We start from the raw sequence: 22,333 nt of genomic DNA, 5'->3' as shown, positions 1-22,333 counted from the left end.
ATTTTCATTGTATTTTATACCAGGGGTGTGGCCTAGCAGGCACAAGGCCACACTCCATTTTTGCACACGCGCCTTCGGCTTGATGTCGGCTCTTTGACGTACCTAACAAGATGTTTTGGCTCTTTGTCTTTGACTGGTTGGCCACCCCTGCTCTATTACATATACTGCACTTTGCCTGGGGCAGACTGTAGCTTGTTACAAGCTACTGTAATTATGCGTCCTTCATAGGCCGGCGACAATTGTTCTTTGGAAACCCCCTCCAGAAATCCTGCGTTTGCCCCCTGGGATGAGCAATGCATGTGTTTGCACAACTGCAGGGGCATCTAAACCAGTGGTCCCGTGTGCTAATTTAGTTCTTGTGCTCATTTGTGTAGCAGGCGGCAGCGGTATCCGGTCTTTAGGTTGACCACTATTGATCGACATGCATTAGGTCGACGTGGCGATTGGGTCGACATGGTCACTAGGTCGACGTGGCAAAGGCCGACAAATGAAAAGGTCGACATGAGTGCACTAATTAGGGTTCCCGGTCACTTTATGAAGAAAACAACAGAATTTTTCTTTTTAAAAACTCACGTCGACCCTTTCCCATGATGACCTTTTCCATGTCGACACGGTCAATGACCATGTCGACCTATTTCAGGTGTCGACTTAGTCACTGTTGACCAATAGTGGTTGAACTAATGACTGTCGACCTAGTTGATGTCGACCCAACTATCCACACCCGGCCGCTCTAGTGGAAATGGGTGGAGGCAGTGGGGGCGGGTCACTTCCATTGGGGCCCATGTGCGCTGCATTATTGATACACTACTACCCACCTGTCTATCATGGATGTACACAGGTACCTACCTCTATTGTGCCACTAAAATTGTTACCTTGCTAGTGTGACCATGTGCAGCATTAAGGTTATATATTGTATTATTATATTATACTGTTCTCCTATTTGCGGACCGTATCTTGCATGTTTTCTCAATGGAGGTATATGTATCAAAGCTTGGAGAAAAATAAAGTACCAATAGGGCCGTTTCTAGCCAATTTGGCTCCCAGTGTGAGATTTAAAAATGTGCCCCCCCCCCCCCATTCACATTAAAAAAATGCGCCCCCCCCCCATAGATATAAAGAGTAAAAGCATGCGAGCGCCAAAGGCGCGCGTGCTCCCGGCAAGGGGGCGTGGCCTCGTTAAAATGGGCGTGGCTTTGTTAAGATGGGCGTGGCCTCATCTGATCTCGTCATCACGGCCACCACAGGATAAAAAAAAAAGTCCTCATTTTACACATTACAGCAGGCACGCGACCCCATTTTACACATTGTGGCAGGAAAGTGTCCCCATTTTACACAGCACGGTAGGCAAGTGTCCCCATTGTACACATTGCAGCAGAAAGTGTCCCCATTTTACACATTGCGGCAGGCACGTGCCCCCATTTTACACATTGCGGCAGGAAAGTGTCCCCATTTTACACATTGCGGCAGGCACGTGCCCCCATTTTACACAGTACGGCAGACTGCATCCCCATTTTACACATTCCGGCAGGCAAGTGTCCCCATTTTACACATTCCGGCAGGCAAGTGTCCCCATTTTACACATTAACGCAGGCACGTGCCCCCATTTTACACATTCCGGCAGACTGCGTCCCCATTTTACACATTCCGGCAGGCAAGAGTCCCCATTTTACACATCCCGGCAGACAGGTGTCCCCATTTTACACAGTACGGCAGGTGGTGGGGGGGGGGGAGGGAGGGAGGGAGAGAGAGAGAGGGAGAGGGGCTGACTTACATTTGAAGCGGTTCTTCCCGCTCTTCAGCCGCCTCTCCCTCGTCTACGCGGCACCGCCGCCGGCCGGCTTGGCTCCCCCTTCTCCCTCCTCCCGAGTGCCAGCTCGGGGGGCGGGGTTACGCGGAATGACGCGATTGCGTCGTGACGTCACAACGCAATCGCGTCATTCCGCGAAACCCCGACCCCGAGCTGGGCACTCGAGAGGAGAGGGGATTGAAAGTCTTAAAGAAGTGCCGCGGCGGGCGCCCCGTGCGGTTGCACGGCTCGCCCGCCGCAAGAAACGGAACTAAGTACCAAACACAGCCTGTAACATGGCAGTTTAGGACTGAATGGTTGGTACTTTATCTCTCTCCAAGCTTTGATAAATCTCCCCCTTGTATGTTTCAGGACTGTGCGCACACAAGCACGGGTGATGCAGAGTAATAGGCATTTACACCTATAATACCCCTTTTCCACCCATGAGCACATCTCGCACCCAGGAGCCTGACATGGGTGCTACCCGGCTGCGGCCCGTGCTCAGCCCCCTTTGCCATCAGCAGTCACCAACCCGGCATATTGCCGGGTTGGTGACGCTGCTAGTGACACGGCAGGGGCGGCGCTGGGAGATCTCCCGGCGCCGCCCTTCCATACAGTGTAAACGGGAGCCGTCTTGCATCGACACGGCTTCCGTTTACACTACAACCCTACCCGGATCATTCCCGTGTCCTACCCTGGAATTTACCCGGGTAGGATTCACTGGTTACTTGATCTGGGTTTTTGCGGGGGGGACCCTTTTCCACTTGCAAAAAACACGGGTAAATGTGCGTCCCCGTGCATTTTCCTGTGTTTTTTGAGCTAGTGGAAAAGGGGTATAACTGAGCATGCATCAGTGCTTACATGCAGGTGGAATATGGCATTAAGGGGGGCATTTACTAAGCAGTGATAAGAGGGGAGAAGTGAGCCAGTGGAGAAGTTGCCCATGGCAACCAATCAGCACTGAAGTAACATCTATAATTTGCATACTATAAAATGATACAGAGCTGCTGATTGGTTGATGGGGCAATTTCTCCACTGGCTCACTTCTCCGCTCTTATCACTGCTTAGTAAATGTCCCCCTAAGGCACTGAATGGCAGCCAGGGGTTCAGAAAAGCTGTCACGAAGCAAATAGCACAGTCCTCAGCCCTCTTTCTGGCTCCTCTGTCATTACAAGCACAGATACCATTTCCTCGGTGCGTTTTAAAATGACAGGAGAAATTCCCTGATGTCACCGCAGTGACATCACAAGGACACGCCCATAGTTTGCCTTTAAGCCCCATAAATCCCTTCAACCGTACTCTCAATGGCAGCAAAAGTTATGACAAATGGGGAGAGTCATCAAACAAGCCTAGGTCTCCCCCAGTTGAATATAAAGGAAAAAATCAATTACAAGAAAAAGAAAATGACATAAAAAATGTAAAATGTACTTCTCTCCTTTACAGCTATATCGCTAATTTATATTTCAATAAAAAAACACACATTAGGTATGGCTTTCCTCGGATGAGCTAGCTAATTACTTTTCTAGGTGAATTAATGAGCTTGCACTAACTGTGTACCAGTTACAAAAAGGAGAATCTTGAAAAAAAAATGGATTTTTCTGTAATTTTTTCTATTTTACACTATACAAATTAAAAAAAAACGTAAATTTAGTCTAATATGCTATCAAAAGAAACACACTATCACTACAATACAAAACCAAAAACAGTTTATAAACTTAAAAAAGTAGTTATGCACAATTTAACTGATGCACCCCAGATGTAAAAACATTTGGCCTCATGCTTAGATTGATGCGGCCGCTGCGCTGTGTCCATAGGGTCTGCGCATGTGCACCACCATACTGCGCGTGCACCCCCCTTCACCATGCAATCACATCCCAGAAGGATGCGATTGCGTGGTGATTGACAGGCGACGAGCGTCCACTGGCGGCAACGCGGCATTAGAGGGGAGGAGATTGGGAAACGATAGGTGACATGCTGGCGGGACCCCTGCCTATGCAGCCATGCGGCGCAGGCAGCGGCCCCCAGCATGTGAGTATATGGTCGCAGATATTGCTGCAAGAGCAAATTCTGTGACCAACTCTGAATAGCCCCATTGGCATTTATCTTTTAGGGGGCGACATTCTGGTCATGAAGTGGTGATAGTAAGGGGACATCAGAAATACCTTTATTTTATATTGTAAGTGGATATTATTGATAATAAAGTTACTGTACCACTTACAATTTAACGCCTGTCATCTGATCGCCTTCAGCAAAAAGGATGCAATTGTCACCCTCTGTAGTCTATAAGCAGGGCCGGTTCTAGCCCTTGTGGCGCCCCAGGCAAAAATAGGGGCGTGGCTTCATAAAGGGGCGTGGTCAGTTATGCCCCCTGTAGAGTTGTGCCCCATTTGTGCCCCCAGTGGTATTGCCCCCAGTACAGTTGTGCCCCGTTTGTGCCCCCAGTGGTATTGCCCCCAGTACAGTTGTGCCTCCGTTTGTGCCCCCAGTGGTATTGCCCCCAGTACAGTTGTGCCTCCGTTTGTGCCCCCAGTGGTATTGCCCCCAGTACAGTTGTGCCCCGTTTGTGCCCCCAGTGGTATTGCCCCCAGTACAGTTGTGCCTCCGTTTGTGCCCCCTAGTTGCGCCGTTTACTAAAACATAAACAAATGTAAAAAAAAAATTTTATATTAATACTCACCATCCCCGCTCCTGATTCCCGACCGCTGATGCCAGCTGCCCTCTGTCTCCGGCCGCCGGCGCCGCCCCTCTGATCTATGGGAGAGACGTCATGACCACATAGACACTAAAGGTCAATCATGACCCCTGGTGTCTATGGGTTCCGGTATGAATGGTCGACCATGTTATGGTCGACAGTCATTAGGTCGACCACTATTGGTCGACATTGACATGGTCGACATGGACACATGAGCGACACATGAAAATGGTCGACACATGAAAGGTCGACACATGAAAAGGTCGACATGAGTTGTTTTTTTTTTTTTTGGGTGTCGTTTTTTGCGTAATGTGACTGGGAACCCCAATTAGTGCACCGCGTCCCCTCGCATGGCTCGCTTCGCTCGCCATGCTTCGGGCATGGTGCCTTCGCTCCGCTACCGCTTCGCTCGGCACAGATTACCATTCCAATCGTAGTCCACGTGGATCGTAAAGTATGGAAAAGTTCCCCAAAAGAAAAAAAAAGTTAAACAACTCATGTCGACCTTTTCATGTGGCGACCTTTCATGTGTCGACCATTTTCATGTGTCGACCATGCGTACATGTCGACCATGTCAATGTCGACCAATAGTGGTCGACCTAATGACTGTCGACCATAACATGGTCGACCATGTGAACGGATACCGTGTCTATGTGCCGTTCCACAATGCCATGAGGTGCACGATGACGGCATCACGCACCGAAAAGCAGTGACAGCCAGCACCGGGGGGGCACCACCAGTAGTGGATCCTGCCACGGCGGTGGCGCCCTCCGGAAGGCGGCGCCCCGGGCAAAAATCCTGTGTGCCCGTAGCAAGATCCGCTACTGTCTATAAGAATATTGTGTGTGTGTGTGTGTGTGTGTGTTTGTCCACAGAATCAAATGCATTCATGTGGCTATACTAGAATCATCAAGGAAACACACAATCAGCCTGGTTCTTTCCATCAGACTGTATAACGAGAGCAGTTCTATAAAGCATGCAAATATAGGTACAAAAATCACAACAGGTGTTTGCCTGGTGGGACTGCTGAACAAGAATTAAAAAAAAATATATATATATATATATATATATTTCTCTAACGTCCTAGTGGATGCTGGGGACTCCGTAAGGACCATGGGGAATAGACGGGCTCCGCAGGAGACATGGGCACTTTAAGAAAGAATTTAGATTCTGGTGTGCTCTGGATCCTCCCTCTATGTCCCTCCTCCAGACCTCAGTTTGAATCTGTGCCCGGACGAGCTGGGTGCTGTTCAGTGAGCTCTCCTGAGCTTGCTGTAAGAAAGTATTTTGTTAGGTTTTTTATTTTCAGGGAGCTCTGCTGGCAACAGACTCCCTGCATCGTGGGACAGAGGGGAGAGAAGCAGCCCTACTCACTGAAGCTAGGTCCTGCTTCTTAGGCTACTGGACACCATTAGCTCCAGAGGGATCATACACAGGATCTCACCCTCGTCGTCCGATCCCAGAGCCGCGCCGCCGTCCCCCTCGCAGAGCCGGAAGACAGAAGCCGGGTGAGTATGAGAAGCAAGAAGACTTCGAAATCGGCGGCAGAAGATTCCGTTCTTCACATGAGGTAACGCACAGCACTGCAGCTGTGCGCCATTGCTCCAAACACACCTCACATACTCCGGTCACTGTAAGGGTGCAGGGCGCAGGGGGGTCGCCCTGGGCAGCATATGGACCTCTGTTGGCAAAAGTACTCATATATACAGTTGGGCACTGTATATATGTATGAGCCCCCGCCAAGAAAATGTATATTTAAGCGGGACAGAAGCCAGCCGTCGAGGGGGCGGGGCTTCTTCCTCAGCACTCACCTGCGCCATTTTTCTCCACAGCTCCGCTGAGAGGAAGCTCCCCATGCTCTCCCCTGCAGATACACGGTAGAAGAGGGTAAAAAGAGAGGGGTGGGGCACATAATTAGGCGCAAAAATCAATATAAACAGCAGCTACTGGGTTAACATTAAGTTACTGTGTTATTCCTGGGTTTATAGCGCTGGGGTGTGTGCTTGCATACTCTCTCTCTGTCTCTCCAAAGGGCCTTGTGGGGGAATTGTTTTCAGATGAGCATTCCCTGAGTGTGTGGTGTGTCGGTACGTGTGTGTCGACATGTCTGAGGTAAAAGGCTCCCCTAAGGAGGAGATGGAGCAAATGTGTGTGGGAGTGGTGTCTCCGTCGACAACGCCGACACCTGTTTGGATAGGTGAAATTAAGTGCTAAGGTAAATTTATTGCACAAAAGATTAGAGAACAGACAGGGAATCTACCCATGTCTGTCCCTATGTCGCAGAGACCTTCAGAGTCTCTCAATGCTCACTATCCAAAATAATAGACACTGATATCCGACACGGAGTCTGACTCCATTGTCGACTACGATAATGCAAAGTTACAGCCAAAATGGCAGGAAAGTATTCAATATATGATTATTGTAATAAAAAATGTTTTGCATATCACTGATGACTCATCTGTCCCTGACACAAGGGTACACATGTTTAAGGGGAAGAAAGCTGAGGTAAATTTACCTCCTCTCAGGAAGAAAAAGAGCAGGAATCTCCAGACAAGAGACTGCAGTTTCCCACAAAGAATTCTCAGGGAGTATCCTTTCCCTACTAGGGCCAGGATACGATGGGAATCTTCCCCTAGGGTGTCACGTTTGCCCAAAAGGTTGCGGTGACTTAACAGCTATCCTCAGGGATCCTGCAGATAGCATGCAGTAAAAGTACTTTGAAGTCCATTTACACACATTCTGGTACACTACTCAGACCGGCGATTGTGTCGGCATGGGTTTATAGCGCTGTAGCAGCGTGGACAGATACCTTATCAGCAGAGATTGAGACCCTAGTATGTATATATGTATGTATATATATAGATATATATATATATAAAAGATGCTGTCTTAGATATATATATATAAAACATGCCCAAAGAGACATTAGTCTACTGGGTTCTAGAGTCAACGCTATGTCGATTTCTGCTTGACGTGTCCTGTGGAACATGCAATGGACAGGTGATGCCGACTTAAGAGGTATATGGAAGGTATACCTTACAAGGCTGAGGATTATGTGGAGAAGGGATCTCGGACCTGGTCTCCACAGCTAGGGCTGGTAATTCTGATCTTTTGCCTTATATTCCTGCACAGCCTAGGAAAGCACGACATTATCAAATGCAGTCCTTTCGATCACAAAGAAACAAGAAAGTCCGAGGTGCGTCCTTTCTTGCCAGAGTCAGGGGCAGAGGAAAGAAGCTGCACAACACAGCTAGTTCCCAGGAACATAAGTCCTCCCCGGCCTCTACAAAATCCACCGCATGTCGCTGGGGCTCCACAGGCGGAGCTAGGCCCGGTGGGGGCACGTCTTCGAAATTTCAGCCACAAGTGGGTTCACTCCCTGTTGGATCCCTGGGCAATAGATATTGTGTCTCAGGGATACAAGCTGGACTTCGAGGAGATGCCCCCTCACCGTCGGCCCTGCCGGCTTCCCCCCACGAGAGGGAAATAGTGTTAACTGCAATTCACAAATTGTATCTTCAACAGGTGGTGGTCAAGGTTCCCCTCCTTCAACAAGGAGGGGGATATTATTCGACCATGTTGTAGTCCCGAAACCGGACGGTTCGGTCAGACCCATATTGAATTTAAAATCGCTGAACATATACCTGAAAAGGTTCAAGTTCAAGATGGAATCGCTGAGAGCGGTCGTCGCAAGCCTGGAAGGGGGGGATTTTATGGTGCCTCTGGACATAAAGGATGCATACCTTCATGTCCACATTTATCCACCTCATCAGGCGTACCTCAGATTGGGGGTACAGGATTGTCATTACCAATTTCAGACGTTGCCGTTGGTATCTCCACGGCACCGAGAATATTTACCAAGGTAATGGCGGAAATGATGGTACTCCTGCGGAAGCAAGGGGTCGCAATTATCCCATACTTGGACGATCTCCTCATAAAAGCGGGATCAAGAGAGCAGTTGCTGATCAGCATAGCACTTTCTCCGGAAGTGTAACGGCAACACGGCTGGATTCTAAATATTCCAAAGTCGCAGTTGGTTCCTACGGCTCGTCTGCCTTTCCTAGGCATGATTCTAGACACAGACCAGAAAAGGGTTCATCTCCCGATAGAAGGAGCTCATGACAGTGGTCAGGAACCTATTAAAACCAAAACAGGTGTCAGTGCATCACTGCACTCGAGTCCTGGGAAGGATGGTGGCATCATACGAGGCCATTCCCTTAGGCAGGTTCCATGGGAGGACCTTTCAATGAGACTTACTGGACAAGTGGTCCGGATCACATCTTCAGATGCATCGGTTAATCACCCTATCCCCCAGGGCCAGGGTGTCTCTCCTGTGGTGGCTGCAGAGTGCTCACCTTCTCGAGGGCCGCAGATTCGGCATTCAGGACTGGGTCCTGGTGACCACGGATGCAAGCCTCTGAGGGTGGGGAGCAGTCACACAGGGAAGAAATTTCCAAGGTCTGTGGTCAAGTCAGGAGACTTGCCTTCACATCAACATCCTGGAACTAAGGGCCGTATACAACGCCCTACGTCAAGCGGAGACCCTGCTTCGCGACCAACCGGTTCTGATTCAGTCAGACACCATCACCGCAGTGGCTCATGTAAACCGACAAGGCGGCACAAGGAGCAGGGTAGCGATGGCGGAAGCCACCAGAATTCTTCGCTGGGCGGAAAATCACGTAAGCGCACTGTCAGCAGTGTTCATCCTGGGAGTGGACAACTGGGAAGCAGACTTCCTCAGCAGACATGACCTCCACCCGGGAGAGTGGGGACTTCATCAGGTAGTCTTCGCACAGACTGCAAGTCGGTGGGTACTGCCACAGGTGGACATGATGGCATCCCGCCTCAACAAAAAAGCTACAGAGGTATTGCGCCAGGTCAAGAGACCCTCAGGCGATAGCTGTAGACGCCCTGGTGACACCGTGGGTGTTCCAGTCGGTCTATGTATTTCCTCCTCTTCCTCTCATACCCAAGGTGCTGAGAATAATAAGAAAAAGAGGAGTGAGAATGATACTCATTGTTCCAGATTGGCCACGAAGGACTTGGTATCCAGTTCTGCAAGAAATGCTCACAGAGGACCCGTGGCCTCTTCCTCTAAGACAGGACTTGTTGCAACAAGGGCCCTGTCTGTTCCAAGACTTACCGCGGCTGCGTTTGACGGCATGGTTGAACGCCGGATCCTAGCGGAGAAAGGCATTCCGGATGAGGTCATTCCTACGCTGATAAAGGCTAGGAAGGACGTGACAGCTCAACATTATCACCGTATATGGCGAAAATATGTTGCTTGGTGTGAGGCCAGGAATGCCCCTACGGAGGAATTCCAGCTGGGCCATTTCCTTCACTTCCTACAGTCGGGAGTGACTTTGGGCTTAAAATTGGGTTCCATTAATGTCCAGATTTCGGCCCTATCCATTTTCTTTCAAAAGGAGTTGACTTCTCTACCTGAAGTTCAGACGTGTGTGAAGGGAGTGCTGCATATTCAGCCCCCTTTTGTGCCTCCAGTGGCACCTTGGGATCTTAGCGTGGTGTTGAGTTTCCTGAAATCCCACTGGTTTGAACCATGCGGATAGAGCAGAGTTGCGGACCCGTCCACAATTCCTACCAAAAGTGGTTTCATCTTTTCATATAAACCAACCTATTGTGGTGCCTGTGGCTACTACTGACTTGGAGGATTCCGAGTTGCTTGATGTGGTCAGGGCTTTGAAGGTTTATGTAGCCAGAACGGCTAGAGTCAGGAAAACAGACTCTTTGTTTATCCTGTATGCTTCCAACAAGCTTGGTGCGCCTGCTTCAAAGCAAACTATTGCTCGCTGGATCTGTAACACGATTCAGCAGGCTCATTCTGCGGCTGGATTGCCGCTGCCAAAATCAGTTAAGGCCCATTCCACTAGGAAGGTGGGCTCTTCTTGGGCAGCTGCCCGAGGGGTCTCGGCACTACAGCTGTGCCGAGCGGCTACTTGGTCAGGTTCAAACACTTTTGCAAAGTTCTACAAGTTTGATACCCTGGCTGAGGAGGACCTTGTGTTTGCTCATTCGGTGCTGCAGAGTCATCCGCACTCTCCCGCCCGTTTGGGAGCTTTGGTATAATCCCCATGGTCCTTACGGAGTCCCCAGCATCCACTAGGACGTTAGAGAAAATAAGATTTTACTTACAGGTAAATCTATTTCTCGTAGTCCGTAGTGGATGCTGGGCGCCCGTCACAAGTGCAGACTTCTTCTGCAATACTTGTATATAGTTATTGCTTAAATAAGGGCTATGTTATTGCTGCATCAGGGTTGAACTGATGCTCTGTTGTTGTTCATACTGTTGACTGGGTAAGTTTATCACAAGTTATATGGTGTGATTGGTGTGGCTGGTATGAATCTTGCCCTGGATTTCCAAAATCCTTTCCTTGTACTGTCAGCTCTTCCGGGCACTGTTTCTCTAACTGAGGTCTGGAGGAGGGACATAGAGGGAGGAGCCAGAGCACACCAGAATCTAAATTCTTTCTTAAAGTGCCCATGTCTCCTGCGGAGCCCGTCTATTCCCCATGGTCCTTACGGAGTCCCCAGCATCCACTACGGACTACGAGAAATAGATTTATCGGCAAGTAAAATCTTATTATTTTGTTACTACAGATTCATTATTCCACATCAACGGATATCAATAATACAGTAGTTATGGCTCTTCTATTAGAGACTAGATTGACGTTACATTAGGTGATTTTTCAACCTAAAATTCAGTAATTTGATTATCTAGTTTCTTAGACTTATGGCCCTCATGTATCCCCAGCCAGATTTCCCCAATTCCCCAACTCACCGGCTCTGCCGATCCACCAACTAGATCCACCGATCGACAGCCAGTGAGGACCGGCGTTCCATCGGGGAATTGGGAAATTAAATATATTTAATATTCCCGATCCCACGACCCGGACATTAGCCAATCAACAGCCGAGCCATGCCACCATAAAACACAAGGGTTCAATCATACAATGACCACCAATGCATAAACACAAGCAAACACACCAACAATTGTTCTCCTCTAACAGGAATGATAGCATTCTGATAAGAATATCTTTGATCCCATATCTACCAAGTTATGGAATTATTGCATATACTGTAGACGATATGATTACTGGTATTCTAATTCCATCAAAGCATCAAGCTTTGTTATACAATGGCCCTTTGTCCTGCCATGAAACCTAGTTTTTGCATCCCAAATGCTTGCAGTGTCTACGGAATTCATTAGTAATTAAACAAAGCCAACTTTTATTGTCTTCCGCATTGAATAGTTCCGGCATGTATTCTGCTGGCTAACGGATGCAGAGCTCCTCCGGCGGTATAATTTTCTGCTACGATGCGTGTTCTCTCTCCAGCCATCTTGGATTAAAGTGGACAATAAAATTGCAGCATGTGGGGAAACTTTACAGAATCATGGCTTAGTAAAAACACTATATTGAACTTTTCGGATATATCATATACTAGTAAAGGGACATGGGTCACCTCAGTCTGACCGGGGTCCCGTCCCCGTATCTGTAATCTTGTCCATTCCACTCCGCCCCCCCTCTATACAGCCCCGCCCTATTCTCTGCCCCACTCCACCTTCCGCTCACTAGCTCCTCCCCTTCAACTGCATCTGATTGCAGTGAATAAAATTGCAATTTAATATCATTATAAAAATATATTTATTTAAAGATATTTTGATTAGTTTCAGTGTTTCGTAGAATAAGATTTACTCAGCAAGGAACCTCTGCCTAATTTCTGGAGGCTAACTGTGAGAAAAATAAAATCGTGGTTCAAAGAACTGTAATTTCCTCAAGATGCCACACCAAAAAAAAAAATCTCCGCTGCTTATAACTATAATTTCCATGCAAATTTTTTTTTATTCTCCCAGTGTTTGCGTGGGTTTCCTCCTAGTGCTCTGGTTTCCTCCCAGACTCCAAAGTAGGTTCTTAACAAAAACTAAAGGGTCTATTTACTATGCCTTGGATGGAGATAAAGTGGACAGAGATAAAGTACCAGCCAATCAGCTCCTAACTGCCATGTTACAGGCTGGGTTTGAAAAATGACAGAAGGTGATTGGCTGGTACTTTATCTCTGTCCACTTTATCTACATCCAAGACTTAGTAAATAGACCCCTTACCCTAGTGTTTATGTGTGGCCATGTGTTGAGAAAATAGATTGCAAACTCCATAGGGGCAGGAACTGATGTAATAACCAATAAGTCTACTCTCTGGACAAAGTAAATGAAAGCAAATTAGGTCCATATTATCTAACACTCTTTATAGAGCCACACTTGCTATAACACCAGTTTTAGACTGTGTTCTTAGCTGTTGGTGCACGGGTGGTCTTCAGGTTGCCGACTGTCGGAATCCCGGCGCACAGTATACCGGCGCTGGAATCCCAACAGCCGGCATACCGACAGATATTCTCCCTCGTGGGGGTCCATGACCCCCCTGGAGGGAAAATAAATAGCGTTGTGCGCGTAGCGCCCCACCGTGCCCGCAGCGTGGCGAGCACAGCGAGCCCGCAAGGGTCTCACTTGCGCTCGCCACGCTGTCGGTATGCTGGTGGTCGGGCTCCCGGTGCCGGTATGCTGGTCGCTGGGAGCCCGGCCGCCGGTATACCATACTACAGGCGTTGGTGCACATGTAACCATACTGTACTTTAAATCATACTGGGGCAGATGTATTAACCTGGAGAAGGCATAAGGAAGTGATAAACCAGTGATGAATGCAGTGATGAATGCAAGGTGATAAACGCAACAGCCAATCAGCTCCAATATGTAAATTAACACTTAGGAGCTGATTGGCTGGTGAATTTATCACCTTGCATTTATCACTGGTTTATCACTTCCACTGTATCATATGAAAAGGTTTTCTATTAACTTTTCCTATAATGTTTTCTAGTACATTGGCAATGTGTTCATTTTCATATCACTCTGAACATGTTGTTCTTGTTTGGTATAAATGAAAATAAGTGATAAATCAATAACTTGAATACATTCTATTTAGAATAAACACACGCCCATCTTTTTTGTGGCTACGTGTATAAAGATGAGGAGATACATTCAGCATCAGCGCATTCAATAGATGAAGAATAGTATACCATTAAATTTGTTTCACAATAACCTTGGCTGTTTTGGAGAGGCAGCGGGGAAACCAGACTGAAATAGAAGTGTTTGGCAGATTCTGACTGTTCCCTCTTTCCAAGAGGCAATCAGATGTTACATTTTACTCTCCATGTTAATGGATACAATGTTAACATTTCCCAATCTCTGAGTGTTATTGTGCATAGAATGGGATCTTACAACCTCTAATCAGGGGATTTTTTTCTGTAGAACAATGAACAGATAATTCTCTGTTGACCCTTGGACCTCACTGAAGAGCACAAATAACAGGATTTAAAGGGGGAGACAACAGAAGAACAAAAACTAAACCTTTCATTGAAATTGTTAATGATAATGCATCTCATAGGAAGTCAAGAGTACATATAGAAGTTTCATGTGCAAATATATATTTGTCTTTCACTTCTCATTGGCTGAATCTGATTATGGAGCTGATTCAAAGGGCTGGATTCAAATGTTCAACCCTCCCCCTATCGCGCCCGCCGGCAGTATTCTAATGTTACTGCCGACGGGCGCGATCCATTTCAGCTGAAGAGCAAAACAAGCAAGTCACTTTGCACTTTGGTAAAACCATGCTGCAGTGCAGGTGAGGGAGATTTTCAATGTGTAGAGATGTGAGAGGGGTGCGTCCCAACTAAAATGTAACCAGCTATGTGTACATTACACTTTTGCTAATTTGTGGGCTACATGCAAAAGCAGCCACTATTTGCCCAGCATGTAAAATAAATAAATGTATTTCCACTTCTTGCATTGCTACATGGTTGGAACATGGATACAAAGTTATTTGCTCTTTTCGCTTTGCTCCAAACAACTTGCTCAGACCTAGGGGGTAATTCAGATCTGACCGCAGCAGCAAATTTGTTAGCAGTTGGGCAAATGTAACATGTGCAGAGAGAGTTAGATTTGGGTGGGTTATATTGTTTCTATGCACGGTAAATACTGGCTGCTTTATTTTTACACTGCAATTTAGATTTCAGATTGAATACACCCCACCCAAATCTAACTCTCACTGCACATGTTATATCTGCCCCCCCCCCCCCCCCTGCAGTGCACATGGTTTTGCCCAACTGCTAACAAATTTGCTGCTGCGATCAACTCTGAATTACCCCCATTTGCAGAGAGAGTTAGATTTGGGGGGTCATATAGTTTCTGTGCAGCTAAACGGGTCTTTGCAAACGCATGCGACCAATTTCTCTGAAATGCTATTACCAGATAGGTTCAGATATGGTTACAGATCATTTATAGGGTGCTGGGGGGATACCAGGGGGAAAAAAAGCACCCCCTCTCTCTGTCTGCAGGGTAAATACAGGCTGCATTATTTTTACACTGCAATTTAGATTTCAGTTTGAACACACCCCACCCAAATCTAACTCTCTCTGCACATGTTATATCTGCCCCACCTGCAGTGCACATGGGGCCTAATTCAGATCTGTTCCCTCACTAGCGTTTTTCGCTGTGCAGCGATCTGGGTACTACTGTGCATGTGTATGCACCGCAAAGCGCAGGCGCGCTGTGTGGGTACAAAACGGATCGTCGCTGTGCGGTGGATTTAACGAAGAATCCTTTCGCACAGCCGATCGCAAGGAGATTGACAGGAAGAGGGCGTTTGTGGGTGGCAACTGACCGTTTTCAGGGAGTGTCTGGAAAAACGCAGGCGTGTCTAAGTGTTTGCAGGGTGTGTGTCTGACGTCAATTCCGGCCTCGAACTGGCTGAAGTGATCGCAGTGGGTGAGTAAGGTCAGACCTACTCAGAAACTGCACAAGCTGTTTTTGTACAAGGTGGCTGCACATGTGTTTGCACACTTGCACAGCTAAAATATACTCCCCTATAGGCGGTGACTATCTGATTGCAGCGCTGCAAAAAATAGCTAAGCGAGCGAACAGATCTGAATAGGGCCCGTGGTTTTGCCCAACTGGTAACAAATTTGCTGCTGTGATCAGATCTGAATGACCCCCCTAGTGCGTTTAGCTGGAGTTTGATGGCTGATGGAGCTAAGGGCCTAATTCACCTGAACGCTGTTGTGCAAATTCACAAGGTGGCCAATTATCGATCAACTGCACATGCGTATGGATCGTAGTGCACACGAGCGAGGCCAAACTGCAAAAAAAATCCAGCGATTATTTTGATTGCTAGGCGTACGCAAGTTGATTGACAGGAAGCGGGCGTGTTTGGGGTGGTAACTGGACGTTTTCTGGGAGTGTCAGCAAAAACGCAGATGTGCCCAAGTGTTTTCAGGGAGGGTGATTGACGTCAGCCCGGCCCCGATCAGCCTGTTTGTATCGTGCTGTAGGAGTAAGTCCTGGGCTTCGCGCACACTGCACACACTGGAAAAATAATTCACTAGTGAGTGAGTTGCGAAAGGATTTGCAGCTCACCGGCGTTCGTACAGATTTTCGCACGGCATACGAAGACTTGCAAGGTGGCGGATTTTCACTCTGTCTGGGCAGTGACTATCCGATCGCAAACCTCTGCAAATTCACAGAGGAGCGACCGGGTTTTAATTAGGCCCTAAATTCAGAATTAGTGCACCGAAAGCAGTGCAAGAGGATTCAAATACAAAGAAGATGGGCCGGATGTAATAGCGCCCTAATTTGCGGCCGTGTGGAATGCCGGCCAATCTCTGACTTTTTTTTAAAGAGGCAATAATGTACAAGGTATGGTTTAGTCTTGTACATGATTGCCGCTTTAAAAATAACGTCCAAGCGTTTTTTTTTACATCCGGCATGATGTATCCGATAGTCACATGCAGGCTGTGTTGGTGCGCAATGAGGGCCGTCAGACATAACCCAGGATGGTACATATGCAGGCTGTGTTGGTGCACAATGAGGGCCATCAGACATAACCTGGGATGCTACACATGCAGGCTGTGTTGGTGCACAATGAGGGCCATCAGACATAACCCGGGATGCTACACATGCAGGCTGTGTTGGTGCACAATGAGGGCCATCAGACATAACCCGGGATGCTACACATGCAGGCTGTGTTGGTGCACAATGAGGGCCATCAGACATAACCCGGGATGCTACACATGCAGGCTGTGTTGGTGCACAATGAGGGCCATCAGACATAACCTGGGATGCTACACATGCAGGTTGTGTTGGTGCACAATGAGGGCCATCAGACATAACCCGGGATGCTACACATGCAGGCTGTGTTGGTGCACAATGAGGGCCATCAGACATAACCCGGGATGCTACACATGCAGGCTGTGTTGGTGCGCAATGAGGGCTGTCAGACATAACCCAGGATGGTATATATGCAGGCTGTGTTGGTGCACAGTGAGGGCCGTCAGACATAACCCGGGATGGTACACATGCAGGCTGTGTTGGTGCACAATGAGAGCTGTCAGACATAACCATAGCCGACGCGCCATTTTTTCAGAGTCCTGCGCATGCGCTCTGTGCCAGAGTCTCTAGTGGTCAGTGCGCTAGCAGCGGCGCGACGACTACGGGAGAGGAGGAGGCCCACACACGGTCAGCGATGGACTCCGGAAAGGTAAGTATAGTAGGAATGGGTGTAGTGTGTGTGGTGTGGGCCCCCCGGAACTCAGGGGCCCGTGTGCACCACACACACACTGCGCCCATTATAGAAACGCCAATGGCGCTTGTGCATTGCGGTGCATACGCAGTCATTTGACAATCGTCCGCTGTGCGATTTCGAACAACAGCGATCAGGTCTGAATCGGGCCCATGGTACGATGTGCATACGATTACGGCGGATAATATAGGCAGCACGTATGATCATTTGCTGCATCGCATCATAATCGTGCACAGGGTCGGACTGGCTCACAGAGGTACAAGAGAAACCCCTGGTGGGTCCCACTGCCTGGGGGCCCACCTCCTCCTCTAGGGTTCAGGTTCCAGACTGTGCACATGAATTATATATCATACACATGTTACCTTATACTGCAGAAGACTATGGCGTACATTATCATGTATGTACTAGCAGTATTTTACTACAGGTCAGTGGCGTAACTAGAAATTTTTCTCCCCCAAGCCAAAAAATTCTTCGGCGCCCACGCCCCCCTCCCTTCATGCTCCATAATTGGGAGCAAGAAAGGGATAAATATGAAGGCGCGCGCCAAAAAAGGGGCGTGGTTTCGTTGGGATGGGCGTGGTTTCGCATAAAGGGGCGTGGCATTGCAGGAAAAGACTACCTTATACCCCAGTTTTGCAACCTGCACGCCCATACGTTGGCCACCACAGGAAAGAAAAATAATCCTGATTCATGCCCCTTACATTATTTGTCATTTTTCCTCCTTATAGTAATGCCCAGTATACATTATGCCACATACTGCAATGGCCCTTAGACATTATGCCGCACACAATAATGCACATGACACAATATGCACACACTGTAATGCCCCCGACACATTATGCCACACAACGTAATGCCTGTGACACATTATGCCACACACCGTAATGCCTGTGACACATTATGACAGGAATCGCAATGCCCGTTATACATTATGCTACACACTGCAATGCCCCTGATACATTATAGCACATACAATGTCTGTGACACATTATGACACACACCGCAATGTCCGTGATACATTATGCCACACACTGCAATGACCCTGAGACATTATACCACATATCACAATGCCCGCGATATAGTATACCATACACCGTAATGCCTGTGACACATTATGACACACACCGCAATGTCCGTGATACGTTATGCCACACACCGTAATGCCCATTACACATTAAGTCCTACAGTAAGGCTTCTAATTACTTTTCAATTACCTGCTCGTTGTCAGGGGTTTCATGCACTGGGTGTCATGCTCGTTGCCAGGGGTTTCATGCTCTTGGTTCCATGCACGGTGCCAGGGGTTTTCATGCTCAGGGTGTCATGCTCGTTGCCAGGTGTTTCATGCACTGGGTGTCATGCTCGTTGCCAGGTGTTTCATGCACTGGGTGTCATGCTCGTTGCCAGGTGTTTCATGCACTGGGTGTCATGCTCGTTGCTAGGAGGTAGTCCTTGTTGCTAGGGCTGTGCTCCCAGTGCCAGATATTCCCCCACGGTGCCAGGTACTCACATGCCCCAGTGCCAAATATAGCCCCCCCCCATGTGCCAGGTACACATATCCCCCCCCCCAGTGCCACATATGCCCCCAGTGCCAGATATTCCCCCCCAGTGCCACATATGCCCCCAGTGCCAGATATGCCCCCAGTGCCATATATTCCCCCCCAGTGCCATATATGCCCCCAGTGCCATATATGCCCCCAGTGCCAGATATTCCCCCCCAGTGCCATATATGCCCCCAGTGCCATATATGCCCCCAGTGCCAGATATGCCCCAGTGCCATATATGCCCCCAGTGCCAGATATTTCCCCCCCAGTGCCATATATGCCCCCAGTGCCAGATATTCCCCCCCAGTGCCACATATGCCCCCCCAGTGCCACATATGCCCACAGTGCCATATATTCCCCCCCAGTGCCAAATATGCCCCCAGTGCCATATATGCCCCAGTGCCAGATATTCCCCCCCCAGTGCCATATATGCCCCCAGTGCCAGATATCCCCCCCCCCCCGCTTTTTGGAGGGACACGGAGGGCACAGCTCACCTCTCCTGTGTCCCTCCTGCTGCATCATCTCCGGCGGCCGCGGGTCTAATAGGGGGAAGTGCCGGTTCGTGAGCCAATTAGAGCTCACGGACGGCACTTTCCCCTATTAGACCCCCGGCCGCCGGAGATGATGCAGCAGGAGGGACACAGGAGAGGTGAGCTGTGCCCTCCGTGTCCCTCCAAAAAGCGGCGGAGGGAAGGAGACTGCAGACTGACATGCGGACGCTCGTCCGCATGTCAGTCTGCTGTAAATCAGTGGCGCCCCCGCAGCCCCTCGCCCCCAAGCCACCGCGAGGGCTGCGGGGACAGTAGTTACGCCACTGCTACAGGTATATATATTTATCAAGGGACCCATACTATGAATGATTAGCCAAACCTCTGTGGCAGCTGGCCACACCCCTTGGAGAATGGCCACACCCCTAAACATGGGCCCCTACCATTGCATTCCCCCGGTGGGCCCTTCATGTCGCAGACCGACACTGATCGTGCATAAAACATGCATGATGTGCACGCATTGATATTGTGTATTTGTACATGATAGCGACCTGATGTAAGGCCAGCATTAGTCACTTTGGTAATAGGTATGCACAGTATTTATTTATGTTAGATACATACATACTGTACATACATAAACACATACTGTACACACATACATACATACATACATACTGTACGTACATACGTACACACACACATACTGTACATACATACATACATACATATATACATACATACTGTACATACATACTATACACACACACACATACCTTACGTACGTACGTACGTACGTACGTACACACACATACACACACACACACACACACATACATACATACACATACATACATACTGTACATACACATACATGCTGTACATACATACATACATACATACATACTTACACACATACATACATAAACTCAGCTCTGCAGGCGCGAATAGAAATTTCTTAGCAGTTTCTGAGTAGCTCGACACTTACTCAGCCACTTCGATCAGTTCAGTCAGTTTCGTTCCTGGTTTGACGTCACAAACACACCCAGCGTTCGCCCAGACACTCCTCCGTTTCTCCAGCCACTCCCGCGTTTTTCCCAGAAACTGCAGCGTTTTTTCACACACACCCATAAAACGCCCAGTTTCCGCCCAGAAACACCCACTTCCTGTCAATCACATTACGATCACCAGAACGAAGAAAAAACCTTGTAATGCCGTGAGTAAAATACCAAACTTCCTAGCAAATTTACTTGGCGCAGCCGCAGTGCGAACATTGCGCATGCGCAGTTAGCAGAAAATCGCACCGATGCAAAAGAAAAATAACGAGTGACCAACTCGGAATGAGGGCCCATGTGCACTGCAGGGGAGACAGATATAACATGTGCAGAGAGAGTTGGATTTGGGTGGGTTATATTGTTTCTGTGCAGGGTAAATACTGGCTGCTTTATTTTTACACTGCAATTTAGATTTCAGTTTGAACACACCCCACCCAAATCTAACTCTCTCTGCACATGTTATATCTGCCCCCCCTGCAGTGCACATGGGGGGTAATTCCAAGTTGATCGCAGCAGGAATTTAGTTAGCAATTGGGCAAAACCATGTGCTCTGCAGGGGAGGCAGATATAACATGTGCAGAGAGAGTTAGATTTGGGTGGGGTGTGTTCAATCTGCAATCTAATTTGCAGTGTAAAAATAAAGCAGCCAGTATTTACCCTGCACAGAAAAAAAATAACCCACCCAAATCTAACTCTTTCTGCACATGTTATATCTGCCTCCCCTGCAGTGCACATGGTTTTGCCCAATTGCTATCAAAAATCCTGCTGCGATCAACTTGGAATTACCCCCATTGTTATAGAATTTGGTGCATGGTGCTCCAAATGATTAAACAACCCTTACCAGCATAACATTAAGTATAGCGCATTATAAATAATACCTGTATAATAATGATTATGAGTGGATTTATTCATGTTTCTGCTGGTATTCAGTGTTATTTTATGACATTTGTTTCTCCTAAATAACATAACGTTACATTTAATACGAGATCGTTAGGATTTACTACACCTTGTGCTGCAAATTTCAGCTCTTTGACATCAGTGACTGTGTTGCGCTTGTCTGTGGTCTTCTTCTCAGTTCTTCGATTGCTCCTCCTCTTTTTTGTCTCCCCCCAGAGGTTTGATCCACCATGCATGCTGGGAATATTGAGAATAGCGATCCCTTCAAGAGAGATATTCCCCAGGTCCATCTGAATGCCGTCACACTGTAAGGAACACACCCGTTATCACTCTCAGTCTTTTCATTGTCAATAAATTGTGTTAAAATAGTGTTGCAAGATTTATGTACACCAAATTATTATATAACATGGAGTAGATGTGGCTGAAGCCTAAATGCAAACACGCACCACAGCTGCTTCCGAATCCGCAACTGCCACATTATACTATTCTATATATATAAAAGGCAAAAAAGGAGATTGACACACTGATTGACTCATCACGAAATCTCTTAAACCAGAAGGCCTACAATCTTGAAACTTGGCAGGTAGCTTCTCCTTAGGTCCCAGGTGCTTGCTAAGAACTGGTTTTAAAAATGTCACTGTCCATCCACGGAAATCACAAAAAATGCATGTGTGTATGTATGTATGTATGTATGTATGTATGTATGTATGTGTATATCTTAGAGATGAGCGCCTGAAATTTTTCGGGTTTTGTGTTTTGGTTTTGGGTTCGGTTCCGCGGCCGTGTTTTGGGTTCGACCGCGTTTTGGCAAAACCTCACCGAATTTTTTTTGTCGGATTCGGGTGTGTTTTGGATTCGGGTGTTTTTTTCAAAAAACACTAAAAAACAGCTTAAATCATAGAATTTGGGGGTCATTTTGATCCCAAAGTATTATTAACCTCAAAAACCATAATTTACACTCATTTTCAGTCTATTCTGAATACCTCACACCTCACAATATTATTTTTAGTCCTAAAATTTGCACCGAGGTCGCTGTGTGAGTAAGATAAGCGACCCTAGTGGCCGACACAAACACCGGGCCCATCTAGGAGTGGCACTGCAGTGTCACGCAGGATGTCCCTTCCAAAAAACCCTCCCCAAACAGCACATGACGCAAAGAAAAAAAGAGGCGCAATGAGGTAGCTGTGTGAGTAAGATTAGCGACCCTAGTGGCCGACACAAACACCGGGCCCA

At 47.7% G+C, this 22,333-nt stretch overlaps 1 protein-coding gene across 1 annotated transcript in view; it reads right to left on the bottom strand.

The window, feature by feature from the left end:
- DGKB (diacylglycerol kinase beta) overlaps positions 1–22,333 on the bottom strand; it is a 903,118-nt gene that overhangs the window by 191,581 nt on the left and 689,204 nt on the right. The window contains exon 21 of the mRNA XM_063924421.1: positions 21,210–21,405. Within this exon, the coding sequence (XP_063780491.1) occupies positions 21,210–21,405 (196 nt within the window). The remainder of the gene's footprint in view (positions 1–21,209; positions 21,406–22,333) is intronic.

This window comes from Pseudophryne corroboree, chromosome 5, assembly GCF_028390025.1.
Source record: "Pseudophryne corroboree isolate aPseCor3 chromosome 5, aPseCor3.hap2, whole genome shotgun sequence".
NCBI lineage: Eukaryota > Metazoa > Chordata > Amphibia > Anura > Myobatrachidae > Pseudophryne > Pseudophryne corroboree.
The sequence above is the reverse complement of the archived record's forward strand: the minus strand, read 5'-3'. Positions and strand labels throughout refer to the sequence as shown.